The following is a 16,873-nucleotide window of genomic DNA, read 5'->3' as shown; positions in this document are numbered from 1 at the left end:
TGTTCTTGATAGAGGAATGACAGAGTATCTTGCCTGCAGGCAGGGCCGAGATTCTCATTTTTCTGGCCTGCTCTCTGCAGTAAATGGAATAGGGTGATGTTATTACTGTAATTTTCTGCAGAGCACAACATTTTAAAGAACTAAAGTACAAAGTAGTAAAGTCAAAAACGAGTCAAATCTATTTGAGGTAACCTTGTCAATGAAACAGATCAGCAGGACACAATCCTGGGATATTTTTAGACATGAAACAGGTGGAAAAAGACTCCCAAATATTTCTTGATGATGGGGCCAAAGCAAGCACACACATTTACTGAATAATACTGGATTATACACTCTTTTGTTCATAAAAAAAAATAACAAGATATTTGATAGAGCCAAAGCATACACTGAACATATTATAATCAGACTGTATTGCTGCCATTTATTTACTGAATAACACTGAATTATACACTTTATTATGTAATGAATACTGAATTATACACTTTTTTGCTAATAAAATAAAATAAAAATAAATAATAAGAACCTCTAAACTAAAATAAAAAATAATAAACTAAACTAAAATAAAATAAAAGGTGGAAAATACTCCCAAATGTTTCTTTATGTCAGAGCCAAAGCAACAGTGCATCATATTATGATCAGATCAAATGTATTTACTGAATAATACTGAATTATACACTTTTTTGTTTAAAATAAAACATTAAATAAAATAAAATAAAATGTATACTTTATGCCAACATCTGCGTAGTGATCAGAGATGTTGCTGTGGATATTTAATGAAGGCATGGCTAAAAATAAAATGATTTCCTTTCACTTCATTAAGGCAACAGTCAACTTGAGATCTGCATGAGCCATATTAAATTCAGTGTGCATAAATGCCCACAAACTTAACATACATTTTGAATCTGTCCATTGCACAGCAGGAGATTGTAACGTTTATTATTATTTATTAGCTCTAAAAAGGGGAATATTTATGACGAATCATAACTGGTTATGATTCATAATAAATATTTAGATTATATCTTCGAATTAACTGTAGCAGAATCAATATTACAATTATTTGATCTGTCCGTCCACCGAGCAGACAATATAATCATTTATCAATTCAAGGAATATTTATTTTCTGGCCACGGAACCGGCGAAGAACCATTTGGCAATTTAAAACCCCTATACAACGTAACATCTCTGACCAGAACTGTAATTTATATGCAAATGTCAAAAGGCTAAAAGGGTCTTTTAAGCCATAAACAGTCCAACGCACATGCATGATCCTACGCAGACGCTACAAGATTGAATGCAAAATCACTGAAGGTGAAAAACAAACTCTGAACAAATTTAACTTGAAAAGTAAAGTTATAATGTTGTCCTGACAAAGTCTTGCCTAAAAGTTTAAATCAGCTAAAAAAATAAATAAATCTTATTATAGGTTGTTTAGGCTTACTTGAGCAATTTGTTATCTTCATGATTGCTTTAGTTGACTGGTCTTCCGAATGGCTGCTAAGGTTGCTAAGGTTCTCAATTAGTAAGGGCTAATCAGCCTTACTTTTTGGATTCAAATTAGACCAATCTACCATTTTTGGGCACAAATCCTCAGCAAAGACCATGAGAACCAGATGAGTCCTCTACACAGACTCTGTGGCCAGCTTCGACTCTTTCACCATGTGATCCAATCTTCAAGTGGAAGGAACTGGATGGATGTTCTGAGTGATGCCAGTCCACATTCTGACTTGTGTTGCAGCCTCGAACTAAACCACACCATGTTGGGTTCATCTGGCCAGAGGAGAACTGGCCCCAGACTAAGCCTGGTTTCTCCCAAGGTTTTTTTCTCCATTTCTGTCACCGATGGAGCTTGGGTTCCTTGCTACTGTTGCCTTTTGGCTTACTTAGTTGGGGACACTTAATATCTGGTGATATTATCGACTTGTTTGCACAGACACAATTAGAAGAAAACTGAACTGAGCTGGATGATGACATCACTGAATCAACAATGAACTGACTTTAACTGTTTGTCCTCTTTTTAGAGCTGCTTTATAGCAGAATTGCATTTTGTTTGCAGTGTGTAACCCTTACAGCATCTCAGAACACCTTAGTTACCACCTTGTGACTCCCTAACAAGTCAGAGAACATTAGGGTGCTCTTGAATTGACAGCATAATGAGCTTTTCTCCTTTATGAAATGTATTTGAATCTCTCTGTATACGTATGAGTTCTTGGCACTGTGTGTAACCACAGTCTCACCGTGTTCCACTGTTGTCTCTGCAGGCACAAGTACACTTCATTCTGCTGGTCCCAGACAGAAGCAGCAGCAGTCAGTCCTCTGAACTCATCTGAGCTTTGAGTCTGTGATACTGCTGTGCCATACACTGTCTCAGAGCGGGATTAGATTTCCATCTTGCAATACACACATGGCTTTATCCCCAATCTCCTCTCCCAATTTTAATCTGATACCCAGTAGGATCTTTTGCCCTCAGGGAAAATTCAGAAAAATTCTAGTTCAACACCATATCGATAAATCAAATAACAAGAATAATTGGAAAGGGAGGAATACATCTCACTGGAGGAAATCATATTATAGAGATCCTTGTGCTTTTTGTGCTTTTATAATGTTTATTTTAACATGGCTGAGGTTACACCTTTTTTCCATTATTTAATTAAATATTTAAAATATGTATTTTAGGTAAATAATGAAAAATATTTCTTAAATTAAAAATATTAAGTATTAATTTCAAGAAATGTTCAAAAACTGTTGAGGAAAATCAAAAAGAAAGAAAGAAAGTGCAAAACATCTGTATATTGGCCTATATACTAATTAAAATAATTATCACAATAATTATTTTAAATAGATAATTGAAAATAATGAATAATAAATATTAAATAAAATAAATAAACTATTATATATAAGACAATTCTTAAATATTCAGTTCAATAAATAAAGTTCAATAAACGGTCACTTTAACATAACAGTTTCATAGGGGGTCAAAAATATAATTAATGAGGTCAGACCTCTTCGATCTATAACTGAGTCTGAGGAAGTACGTTATTCGTCTTTTTACACACTCACAGGAAAAAAAGGTACAAAATCTGTCACTGCGGCGGTACTTTTTCAAAAGGTACACCTTTGTACCTAAAGGGTGCATATTGGTTCCTTAAAGGTACATTTAACTCCTGAAGTGTACATATTAGTACCTAAATAGTACAAAATTGCACCTTTTGAAAAGGTATGGCCCAGGTGATAGCTTTTGTACCTTTTTTTCCGAGAGTGCAGCAGAGACCAGTGCAGAACATCAAGCAACTTGACTCACACCAGCATCATCCTAATTCTGTGAAGTAGATGGAAAAAATTAGCCATAAGGAAGTCTTTGGAGATCAAAGTTTGAGGCCTAAGGGTCTGCTCAACCCTCACATCCACAGCCACACACACGTGCCCTCTTCTCCCGTCATCCACCACCATCAGGCTTCTGCTTGTTGTAGAACACCACTCCTCCACAGTCAATAACCTTGGAGCTCATTAGTGTTGGCATAATATTCTCATTTTAATTCTGGTTCATTTTATATGCTTCATGCAAGCAAACTGTTGCTATGTTTGTTACCTTTAGGGACCGGTTCTGGTTCTGGTGCTTTTTCAGCAATTTCCACTTCCTCTGCGCTTTCATCCTTTTCATCTTTCTCCTCTTCTTTCAGGGTTGTTATGTCTTTGAAAGAAAAGCAAACATATTTATAAGGCTCGCCGGATAGATCACAAGAAGTATTCGTGACTTTGTTTCGAAGTCTTTCCAACCTTTAGTAACCAGTAAAAATGTATTTTCCCTTGACCTATTATTCTTGAACTCTTCCAAGTGATTTTGGCGGGAGCTAAAATTTTCCCTTTGTTGCTGGCTAGATTGCATTAGCGTTTCGTACAATCAGATTTCATTTGCAAACAGAACTATTTTTTTCAATTATTCTATTGAGACTGATCCTACAGATTTCATTAGCGACATCAGCGGCGAGTTAGGAGCTGGAACAGGTGGTTTAGCTTTATCACTTTAATTAGTGAATTAGCAAATCAACTAAATGAAGTTAGTCAAGCTGCCCTATTCTTAACTACCATAAGTAAAATAGCAAAAGGTATCAGCAGTACCAATAGCTTTATGTGCTGCTGCTGCTGCTCAGACAATGACTATAACTACTATTCCTAACTTTTTACTCATTCTAGCCACAATAACCTATTTTGATTTTCTCTAGTTTGCAAGTGCATCTTCATTTGGCTTAATCTCGTTCCAGTGTTTTCCTTGATCATCCAGAACTTTGATGCCCTTGAATGACCCCTTTCGAGACAAGTGTTTGGTGACAGCTGACATGAAAGCAGTCTCTCATGGATTCTAACCGTTTCACTGGCAGCTGAACAGCAATGCACCAGCTGCTGTTCTTTGATCCACCCAGCATGAATTATACTTCAATCACAAACTCAAATGGGGTCTTTTCCTATAGCATGTTTGGATATGTATAGCAGCAAACTTATACTAAACAATTTTTTGTGTGATAGCAAGTGATGTCTAAATGATTAAAGTATTCGGTTAAATTTAAGAAAACCTATAGGCGGTACATTCAAGTTTTTATAAAGTTTTCAGACTGATAAATTACAGACTGATATAACATTACAAATAGGAATTGTAAAGAATTCTTGAAGATTTACACAGAGTTCCAACTTCCAATTCTTGTTATGGTTTCTTAACGGTTCCTGTTTTTTAGTACTATTAAGGAATAAATAGATGCAATCCAATAACTGGCCTTATATATGTAGGCTATAAAACAATACAATATAAAAAACAAAATGCGTTAAAATAGTTCAGTCATTATTTTTATAAAATACTAATGAAAAAATGTAATAAATTCACCAAAAAGGGTCAATCAGGGAATTCAGTTCGGGAATCAGATTATATTGGCTGCGTTGTATGTTTTTGACTTACTAAAAAGAATGTGACTCAGAGTGATTAGTTCAAGAGTTAGACTACACCTGTAGTGCTATATGTTACTGAATCATTAAAAAAAACCCAGACACAGAGTCAATCCATCGGAAATCGGATTACATAGGTTGTGTTGTATGTTTTTGATTCACTAAAAAGAACCATCTCAGAGTGATTCAGAGTCAATCAGACTACCAGCTACACTGGTCGCACGGTATGTTTTTGATTCACCAAAAAGGACCAGTTCATAAGAGTTGTTCGGGAGTCAGAATACATTGGTTGTGCTGTCTATTTCGCAGTGTAGAGTCGGTAACAGTGCTGCAGCAGGATAATTCCAGTAATTTCAGGAACCTCTGCAACAATATTTTTTATGGTATTCCAATGAAATCAATGGGAGAATGCATGTGAGAAAACTATTTGGTTCTTTTTTTTTTGTTTTATCTGTTTTTTATGTCACTGGCTAGTTTATTTATTATTTTGACATGGACACATTTAAAAAACAAACAAACAAAACAAAATAAATGATCTTTTAGAGTCAATAACCATAATCTTGGTACCTTTCTCAGGTGAAGAGCCATCATCTTCATCAGCCACCACTGTTGTCTCATCTTCACCTTGTTCGGAATTTACTACAGTTGCTGTTACTATAATATCATCATCATCATCATCATCCTCACCCCTTATCTGTTCCTCTCCCTCCTCTTTCCCCTCTTCCTCCTGTTCCTCCTTATCTGCAACATCATCAGCTAGCTCAGGTTCCTCAATAACCCCCTCACCTTCACTTGTTATATCTTTCTCAGTGTCAGCGTCTTTCAGTCCAGCACCAGTTTCGTCTTTAAGACTGTCTTCTGTAACCTCACCATGATTGTCAGCTAGCTCTTTTGCTATCTTATCATCATGGTCATCAAATGGGATATCAGTAGCGCTTAAGCCATCTTGTGAATCAGCTAAATCAGCCACTGCATCATCAGCTTTAGCAGCACTCTCCTCTATGGTTGTTAATAGCTTTGAATCGCCATCAGCTTTAAGAAGTATAGGTTCCTCACCAGTTTCTTGCACTTCAACATCAGTGACTGTAGCACCAGCATCAGCTATAATACCAAGAGCAATGGCGATATCAGCCTCTTGGACCTCACCGTCATCATCTTTCTCCTCACTCTGGTCATCTTTTTGGTCATCATCTTTACCATCAGCAGGAGTACCTTCTTTTCCATCTTCTTCCTCAGGTGGTTCTTTATCTACATCAGTTTTGTCCTCCACCTCATCATCAGTTTCTTTAGGAGTGATTTGTTCTGCAGTTTCTTCTTTCTCCTCATCAGGTTCAGCAGGGATCGAAGTATCTTTCTTTTCGACAGCAGGAGCAGCAGCAGCTTCCTCTTCATGTTCATGTTCCTCTTCCTCCTCAGCATCAGCTTCCTCTTCCTCCTTTTCTTTTTCCTCCTCCTTCTGCACAGCTTCTGCTTCCTCCTCTTCATGTTCCTCTTCCTCCTCAGCATCAGCTTCCTCTTCCTCCTTTTCTTTTTCCTCCTCCTTCTGCACAGCTTCTGCTTCCTCCTCTTCATGTTCCTCTTCCTCCTCAGCATCAGCTTCCTCTTCCTCCTTTACCTTTTCTTTTTCCTCCTCCTTCTGCACAGCTTCTGCTTCATCCTCTTCATCTTCCTTTTCTTCCTCAGCATCAGCTTCATCTTCCTCATTTTCCTTCTCCTGCACAGCTTCTGCTGCTGCATCCTCCTCTTCATCTTCCTTTTCTTCCTCTGCATCAGCTTCCTCTTCCTTCTTTTCTTTTTCCTCCTTCTGCACAGCTTCTGCTGCTGCTTCCTCCTCTTCATCTTCCTTTTCTTCCTCAGCATCAGCTTCCTCTTCTTCTTTTCCCTCTTCCTCCACCACCGCTTCCTTTACTAATTCCTCCTCCTCTTCTTCTTCTCCATCCTCCTCTTCTTCCTCCTCTTCCATCTCCTCATCACTTTCTTCTTCCTCTTCTTCTTCGCCTTCTTCATCCTCATACTCTTCTTCTTCTTCCTCCTCCTGCTCCTCTTCAACGGCAAGCACCTCATCTTCATCTTCCTCCTCCTCATACTCCCCTTCCTCTTCTAACATCTCCTTGGCCCATATCTCTGCAACTATATCATTAGGTTTTCAGAAATATCAGTGAAGCTGTAATGCATAACACAGGGGTGCCCAAACTCGGTCCTGGAGGGCCGGTGTCCTGCAGAGTTTAGCTCCAACTTGCCTCAACACACCTGCTGGTAAGTTTCTAGTATGCCTATAAGAGCTTGATTAGCTGGTTCAGGTGTGTTTAATTGGGGTTGTAGCTAAACTCTGCAGGACACCGGCCCTCCACCGAGTGTGGGCCCCCTGGAACATATAATCAGACTTATATATGGCAAATTAGTGTTTTACTGTGACATCATCCCTTCAGTATGCTATTAGATAGTTGAATACTTAGGAGACATGCAAACTAATAGGACTGTCTTTTTAAAAAAAGAATGTGCAAATGATTTATTGATTGATTGATTGACTGACTAATAAAGGAGTACATCAATCACAACTTGATGAGACCTCGTAATTATATACAGTACTTGGCAAAATTACAAATGTTTGTGGATTTTAGTCAGTGTCTGTTAAAGTAGGCATGAAACTGAAATTGTGGTAATATTTTCTTACTGATATTGTAACATGTATGTGACAGTTTTGATTTCATAGTAACAGCTAACTGAGGTCATCAAAATGCTCAAATAATAATCATAATAATACTTATAGTATTAATCTTTATATATCTAGAGTACTGCAGTAATTATGTATTTTTGTAGACCAACCCGGAAGCAGTGGTGTAACGTAACGAAGTAATAATACTTCGTTACAGTACTTAAGTATTTTTTGGGAGTATCTGTACTTTACTTGAGTTATAGTTCAGCCAACTTTTACTTTTACTCCACTACATTTCCTAATTAAAATGTATACTTTTACTCCGATACATTCCCCCAAAGCATATTCGTTTCTTACTACAAAATAGTCAGAAGTCAGAAGAACACGGACTGCAGGAAAGCAGGTTTGACGAATCAGTGGTCTGGCGTTTGCAAGTTAGACTCCTAAAAACACCTTTTTAATCTGCAAACAAGTGCGCGCACAACCGCAGATAATTCATTTTCCACTCAAGTCAAGTCTGGGGTGTGCGATACAGCATCGTCTGCGATAATATGGTAAGTCTTGTTGTATGGTGTGCGATCTGACATTATCGTGTAGCCTAGGCTATATCACCAAATCACACACAGAGTGCACGCACGTTGATTTATTAGTATATTAAAACTTAAAATTCCAGGCATTCTAAATTGTAGATGGCAAAAATGCTTCTGTATGCTTTTTATATTTATATAATTTAACTTAATCTATAGCCTATCACACAAAGAGTACGGTTTTTCTGCAGATATCAGCATGAACACATTTAATAATAATTTTATACAAGTTCAGTAAAGCAATAAATGACTTACATTTTAGACATAATATTGCTTGTTTTTGCTCAATTTTGCTAACAAAAATAGTTCCAAACAAAGATCACACAGCACTGTTTTGCCTCTGAGCAAAGGACGGTGTTTACTTATTGAATGAATCAGCTTTTTAAACGAATCGGTTGAATAAATGATTCAGTGATTCCCTCATTAACACAGTCAAATGCTTTGTTTCTGAATTAATCAGTCTTTAAATGAATCGGTTGAATCTCAATGACTCCCTCATTAACAGTCACTTGCTGTCACCTACTGGCGGTTTTAATTTCACATTGCGACTATTTTTTTTTAGTGTTTTAAATTATTTCAAATATCAGTATTCAACGTTTTATGTTAAAAACAAAACATTAGGCCTATTTATGCATCTGTAACTGCAGTTTAAATGCATCCATTTCCCCTCTGAGATACATAAACTGTGTAAATACATCTAAATGCTATTTCAGATGCAGATTCCAGAAATATTTTCTTATGTTGGAATGAAAGACACTAAGTACCGGATAAAGTGCTTCTTATTCTTACCCAAAAATACAAAATGGAAGAAAGAGTTAAAACTGTTAAAGCTGTGTATGAAAATTTTTATAGGCTATATATTTATTTGCTTCTTTTCCATTTTGCATGTACTTGTACTTTTACTTTCAATACTTAAGTACTTAAGTTTAAGATTAAAAAAATACGTTTAGTACTTAAGTACAATAATATCACATACTTTAAGACTTTTACTCAAATAATATTCTAAACAGTGACTTCAACTTCTACCAAAGTAATTTTCTGGTAAGATTTTCAGGTACTTTATACACCACTGCCCGGAAGTTAGCATCACCCTGGTTCCCTTGACATTGACTTTTGGATTATTGCAGAAAATAAGCTCTGTGACCAACAAAAGTTTATGATTCTTACACATTGTGTTCATTTTGATACTCTTCACAAATTAATGCAACTTTTATCATTTTTGATACAATCGGCAAATGTAAAAAGTCAAATGTAAGCTATAAACAAACTCTACCATGGTTGCATGACTTCAATGTCACCACCAATAGGTTTCTGACCGCTCTTTTTCAAGACAAGTAAAAGCTTTAAAAATCACATGGGGGTATTACTGAAGTGTTTTACGTCATAGAATAAAACGTTAAAATATCTTGAGCCTGTGTTATCCACAGACCTTATGTCAGGCATTTGAACAAAAATCCATTTAGAAAACCCACTGACTTCAGGATGATGGAACCGGAAGGGCTAAAATGCTATCTGGTTTCCGGGTTTTAGCCTACAAAAGTACATAGTCTGTGGTAATTCAAAAAATATGTCCCGCCCTAATTTCCTCTTTCCACACAGGAAGGAAAACAGCAGTCTTTACCCATATCATTGCATCTTTAGGAGGTTCTTTGAACACTGTGCAATAACACGAATTGTAAAAGGGCAGTTCACAGCATCTGAAATTACTGTGTGACTGCAGGGCGTATAGCATCCTCTTAGAACAATAATTACGGTTTATCATATTCCTCCAGTGACACTGCCTATATGTCTTAGGAGTGCACAGCTAATTTCCTGGTCTCTTAGGTGTCCCTGTGTCACCAATTATGGACTGTCCCTTTAAAGCAAAACCAGGCCACACCAATTTATGAAGCTTGCAGAGTTCCCTTAAGTGTTAATATGACAAATGACAGCAAATGTGTCACCCGTATAATCAAATACAGACTTTTATTATACATATGTGAGACTATACTTTTATTCACAAACATTTGCATTAGCTGAAACTGATAATGGAGTTTAGATGCTTTCTGCATTAGCTTTACCATTTAGAGATGGCTTAATGACCATTTCATGAAGATGTTAATGGACAAATACATGCAGCTTTATGGAACACTGATTAGCATGGGGAGCACAATTAGGGTGTGTGAAAACAAAGGAAAATGATTATGAATGGCACTGAATGTAACAACGCAATCAATGACTGCATAGTGCCCATTCTCCACAAAATACTCTAATGCTTGCCCTCCTAATGCAACTGTAAATGTGTTAATTACAGACGCAAGCAAACTGTTATCTGTTATGCTGATGGTTTATGTGTTCTCTAATGAATGCAATCTAATCAAGCGCTCATCAAGACACAAACCCTTTTTCCTCGGTGGCAAGAACTCTCCTAGAGGAGAAAGACACAGAACATACGAAAAACTGATTAAGTTAGTTGGTTAATGTGAGGTTTAATGCACGGTACAAAAATGCAGTTGTTTATACGTCAGAGATGTTCAATCCAGGGCCTGCGAGCCAAAGTTGGCCTGTGGCGAACTGTGATTTGGCCCGTCAAAATAATAGGACATTTTTTGTTTATTCATTTATTTGTATTTTTTATTATTTTTGTTTTAACATTTTTGCACTGAAATGTGAAAAAAAAAAAGTTTTAAAATAGTTTAAAACAAAAAAAAAGTCAAATTGTTTTGTTGAATTCTTCTTTTTTGTTTAATACATTTTATTAATATAGTTACATGATGCAGAATTATTATATACAATTATATAATGCAGGATATAATGCAGAATTTACTTTTGGCCCACAGCCCTCAATTAAGTTTTTTTTTTTTCCAATTAGATTTTTGGGCCCTTCATAAAGTATAGTATAAAATTGTTGTCACCTTTCTTTTTTATTATGCCATTGAGACATACTTTAAAACATGATACTAACTTAATTATGTAATTAAACGCGATTAATAGTAATGTAATTAAAGGGATAGTTCACCAAAAAATTAACATTATTCTATCCCGGTTTAAAGGAGTCTTGTAAGTGTTTTTTTTTTTTATCTTACTTTTATGTGTGTGTGTGTGTGTGTGTGTGTGTGTGTGTAACTGTATGTGCTGCCATCTTTGAAGTCTCCCTGGAAGAAGAGATTGTGATGTCTCAATGGGATTCTCCTAGCTAAATAAAGGATCAATACATTTACCCATCATTTTCATTCCAAATCCCTATGATTTTATTATTATTATTATTATTATTATTTTGTAAATCACAAAAGGAGATGTAGGACAAGATATTCATGGATATAAAGAAATTTAATGGTGACCACAGGCTGTCAAGCTCCAAAAACAACAAAAAAGCACCACGAAAGTATCAGAAAAGTATTGTGCTATAATCATATCTTCCTCTCCTCCACTCATATCTAATTTGTGCAATTTGAATATGCACATATTCAAATTTGGCATATCAACGTCTGTAATAGAGGAGAAAATTATTAATAATTAGCAGAATTTCAGTCTGTTCCTTAGTGCCTTTTCAGCCCCTGGTCACCATTCATTTCGCATTGTATGGTAAAGAGTGGTGTCAGCATTCTGCAAATATCTTTTGTATTTGACATTTGACAGAAGGAAAAAAAACTACAAGGGTTCGGAACAACATGAGGGCATGTTAATGATGATGAACAATCTCTTTAAGATCTTAAAAGTTAATGTACACTGCTTTGTGAGAACACAATTTTATAGCCTGGTACATTTTGTAAGGCTTTAATTTGAATGTGATACTCCAAATCCAGCAAAAAATTATAAAAAAAATTTAAAAAACTTTTTTTTAACAGCCTGACAAAATAGTCACCCTCCCAGGCAACTAATGATTGCTCTTCAAATAGTGCCCCTAATACTTTCTCAATTAGAGATTTGCCCATTTATTTAGTTCAGCAGTAATGTATCAATTTTTAAATCATCTGTCTGAATATAAGCTTATTTATGCCAAACACCACTTGACACCCTATAAGTGCTATAGTGCTCCACTTTAAATGGAGAATTAATGCTTTAGAAAACCATGAAGAAGGATGTACTCACAAGGTCACTCGAGAGGGGAAAAGCTATAGTGGCCACGGTAAAAAAAATATATGTATAAAAGATGTTCAGAAGGCTATGGACACTATCCTACCCTTACAGATATGACTAGATTATTCATCTCAAGTTAGTGTACCTTGGATTTAATTTTTTTATGTGTAAATCTTTTTTAATGTTGGAAAAATTACAAAGTGCACTTTTAAAATGATGCATTTCTTGTGTAGGCTGCATGATCAAAGTGAAGCACAGAGTTTGATACTAACCTTTTTTCCTCACAAAATGACGCTCACCTAAATTGGTAGAAGAGGAAGGAATACAGAAGACAGTGTTAGAGAAGAACCTACAAAATAGATCTTTTGAAACATTGATGAGGGTTGAATGAATTATAAATGTGGATCAGAGAGGGGAAAAGGCTTGTCTGCGACCCACAGCACTTTATTCCTATAGCCTCGAATGTCTTCTATAAAATAAAAAAGGGCATGCCAACACCAGTACACACACACACACACAGTTTTTTTTTGTAATCTTTGTCTTTCACACTTACACATTTAATTTGCATGCAGATAACAGGCTTAAATCTAAATTATTGTGAAGCTACCTTTATGCCTGGTAATGCATTTACATGTGTACAATTAAAATGATTAATTAATCAGCTTGTTTGTCTGGCCAGTGATTTGATCTGGCGAGCCTGTTTTACTCCATTCTGGTCCAAAAATACATCTGTCAGTGCTCATATGAAGAGCAAACCATGGTGGTTTTATAAGGGGTGGAGTAATATTTTTCATGATTTATATTATATTTCTAATTTACAGAAATGATTATGAAATTGCGTTACGTTTTGGATATCTGTGCTATGTTCATAAATTCCCATTACTGTACTAAATATTATCTAATCTTGTAAATCAGGTTGTGCACCATTCACAATTGACACTGAAATGCCACCTACAGTATATGGAAATTTGTATTGAACTGATAATGTGAACTCTTCATTTTCCAGAATGCATCATTTAAATTGCAATTCAGTGAATTCCTCTTCCTGTCATTCCGATTCAAATTATTGTGTGGCGTGAACAATTCAATTCAAATTCCAACTTTTGAATTGGAAGGGAGCCAATTATTTTTAATTCAGAATTTTGCACAAACCTGCTCCTGACCCTGAAGTTCTTTCTTTGACCTCATTGTATGTATATAAAACAATACACTTATTCACAAAAAACAGTGTAACAGCTTTTTGTGGACTGTATTTTATTCCTGGCAGTACACTGAACCATTTTTCACTTTACCGGTTTTATTTTTTTAAACTCTGTCTGTAGCATTTGTCAAAAACAATACATCAGGGTAATTCAATATTATTACATGACAAGGATTTGTTTGTAACTCTATAGAGTGTATCTCACAAATACGTAACTTATTATTAAGTGTATATCTACCTACAATCCACTGAAACAAAACATCCTATCGTTTGCAGTGATTTAAAAGGTTTTATTAAATTCAACACCTGCACGTGGAGCTTGTGAACGATTCGTACCGCAGGTAAATAAATGTTTTAAGTTTCAAAACAGCAGCCTACCAACACACTGCTATCTGACATATGGCTGTCTGGGTATTAAAGAAGCAATAGGCTTGTTCGAGATGCATCGGCGCTGCGCAGAACGATCGGTGTATGACATCAAAGTACCGCGAGAGCCATAATAGAGCGGTACTTTGATGTCATACACCGATCATTCTGCGCAGCGCCGATGCATCTCGAACAAGCCTATTGAAACGCCACTGGTAATGCATTCTGGGAAATTATGCATTTGTTATATATAAATAAATAACATACATATATTTGTATAATATGTCTGTGTGTACATAGTGTTGTTATAAGTTTGTTTAGGCTACTTTGCATTCTTCCACCTTTTTTGTTTTTTGTTTTGCTGAGATGATATATCCCACTTATAAGATGCTGTTGTTATGTGAGATAACCATCAATTTGAAAAGCATTCATTGATAACTGGAGCTACTGAAGCAATGTGGCAGTCAATCCACATGCATTTATTTTAAATGAGTTCCTCAAGGTGACTTTTGTGAGGAATCTTAGTCAGGCGTGTTATTGGTTCAGCAATCTTGGCAATGTCACTATTGTGCCTCTTTGCTTTGAGCTCTCTTTATGAATGTTTCTGAAAATGTCACTGTGCATATGTGTACTTCATTTGTTCTCTGATAACTCCATAAACATATTTCGACTAGAAGATTCCAAACGCTTGTGCTCTAATGTTACTAAATGTAGTTATGTAAATCATGTAGCTCTTAAAACGTTTGTATAATCATGAGTCTTGAGGCGATGTGGGGGTTTATTAATTGATTACAGTTCTGTGGTCACTGGTAATTAACCAGAAAGTAAATGTCATTAAAATGTAAATTCATTACTTAGGTTTTATTTAATCCTCATAGGCTTTATTTATCTTTGGAGCTTTTGATTGAAGATTAAGGCTTATATTTGCCTATAATAAACGTGTCAGTTTTAATGGCAGCTTTGTTTGCTATTCTACGAGTCTACTGTACCACCCTCACTGTATGGGTACTTTGGATAATTTTTCACATCTGTTACAAGACTTTCAAGGTCATGTAAGTCAATTGAAAATGAACTCCACCAACCTAAACTTGATACAAAATCAGGATAAAAAGTAGAGGAGATAGAGCACCTAATGAAAATTGCTTATGACCTTTCTAAGTGCATCTGTGGTTGAAGACAGGGCCATATGAGCTGCCCTCAATGAGACCACAATGACCCATTAGCTTCCAAAATTAAAGAGGGGAGATTAAGATGTCTCACGTTGTTTTACTTCTTAAGTAGGCCTTTTTTCTGAGATTCATTGTTCTCCCCTTCTGACAATTTTTTAGTCTATTGAAGGACTAATTTTTTATTTACCAGAAATAATGCATCATCTCTTCTCTTGCACTACTGTACACTGAAAAAATTATTTTCTTAATCAGTATTATTGTCTTGTTTTCAATTTAAATGGCTGACATTAATCTAGTGATAAAATTGTACATCCTTATGGAAATATGATAATATTTTGTAATTATCAATTAAATCTGATTAATTTTCAAATTGTGTGTCGTAAATTAACATCTCAGGGAAATGTTATGGGGTTTCAAACCAAAATATGACTTCCTGTTATGAAACAGGATATTGATTTCATACATGTCCACTGTAGAGGACGCCAGGACTAAAAGCATGTTAATTATGCATTTTGGGAGATACAAGAAATGAATAGGAAATAAATTACATATATCAATATTGCATATTAGATATTATTATGAAAATCTGGCCAATTATTACTCCCATTATTACACTTCTTTTTTCAAAATGCTGTCCAAACAGCACATTAATATGCAAATGAGGTACAGTGTATAGATAGCATTGTGTTTAGCATATACCAGTTTATGGAAATTTTACACACATATTGCATAAAGTAAAAAGGTCTATAAAAACATTTTGTTGAGAATCATCCTTATACAAAGTTTGGTATAAAAAAAATCCTGAAACCTAAAAATTGATTGGTGATTTGTAAAACAAATCCCATTGTTTTTGCCTTTTTATGTCTATTCATGTAATTTTATTTTTTTTTAGAAAAACCGAGTCCTGGTGTCCTCTACAGAGGACGTAGCATAACATATGAATAAAATATAATTTTTAAAAAGTGTTATTTTTCCATTTTTTGCTTATGCTCTAAACAATGTAATGACATGAAAAAATACTAAATTCACAAAGCTTTTTTTTCTGGTTCTCAGGAGGATATATATCTTAAAAGCAATGTTTTATAATGTAAAAAAAAAGTCATAAATATGAATAAAATAAATTATCAAATAAAACGATAAATAAAACAAAAACTGTTGAAGTAGTTTTTACAAAAACATTCTATTTCAGTCTTTCTACTTCAGAATTTCATGTTTAATTATTTAATGTTACTTCATGCTGTTTCTTTTAATTAATTGCGAAATTCACCAGCAAATTTTGAGTGGAAATTATTTCTACACCTTTTTCCAGTGTACTTGAGAGGCCAAAAAAATATTTTCAGAGAATGAAATTATTATTATTATTATTATTATTATCATAATTTATTCCATCTGCAGTAGGGCTGCACAGTAAAGCCGGTTCTGTAATCAGCGGTAAATCTGCATCACTGTTACGGGGCTGACGAGACGTGAGATTTGCGGATCCATTCGCAGATCTTTTTTTATTGTAGAAGACAGAGACGTGGTCATACAGCAGGCATGGGTCAGATAATGGCAGACAGGTATATGGTGGGCAAAACACAAGAATAGTCCTAGGGCTAGCGCAGGTCGACGATCGGCAGACAGAATCAAAAGGGGCAAGACAAAAGGGGTGAATCCAGGGAACCAGGCGAAGATCAGAAACCGGGAAAACAGCTAGGCTAGGGCTAGGGCTAAGGCTAAAGCTAAGACTAGGGCTAAGGCTAAGGCTAAGGCAAACGACTAGGGCTAAGGCTAAGGACTAGGGCTAAGGCTAAGGCTAATGACTAGGGCTAAGGCTAAGGCTAAGGACTAGGGCTAAGGCTAAGGACTAGGGCTAAGGCTAAGGACTAGGGCTAAGGCTAGAAAAATGACAAGGGCTCCGTAA

The 16,873-nt window shown here is 35.6% G+C and overlaps 1 protein-coding gene across 1 annotated transcript in view; it reads right to left on the bottom strand.

The window, feature by feature from the left end:
• Nucleotides 1-16,873, bottom strand: part of LOC107598080 (triadin-like) — a 38,090-nt gene that overhangs the window by 2,340 nt on the left and 18,877 nt on the right. Inside the window, exons 5-8 of the mRNA XM_016289346.1 lie at nucleotides 12,507-12,533; nucleotides 10,556-10,582; nucleotides 5,989-7,062; nucleotides 3,587-3,688 (exon numbers count right to left, since the gene is read on the bottom strand). Coding sequence (XP_016144832.1) covers nucleotides 3,587-3,688; nucleotides 5,989-7,062; nucleotides 10,556-10,582; nucleotides 12,507-12,533 — 1,230 coding nt within the window. The remainder of the gene's footprint in view (nucleotides 1-3,586; nucleotides 3,689-5,988; nucleotides 7,063-10,555; nucleotides 10,583-12,506; nucleotides 12,534-16,873) is intronic.

Source organism: Sinocyclocheilus grahami, unplaced genomic scaffold (assembly GCF_001515645.1).
Source record: "Sinocyclocheilus grahami isolate Dianchi unplaced genomic scaffold, SAMN03320097.WGS_v1.1 scaffold244.1, whole genome shotgun sequence".
Lineage (NCBI taxonomy): Eukaryota > Metazoa > Chordata > Actinopteri > Cypriniformes > Cyprinidae > Sinocyclocheilus > Sinocyclocheilus grahami.
This window is presented reverse-complemented; position numbering and strand designations above follow the sequence as displayed.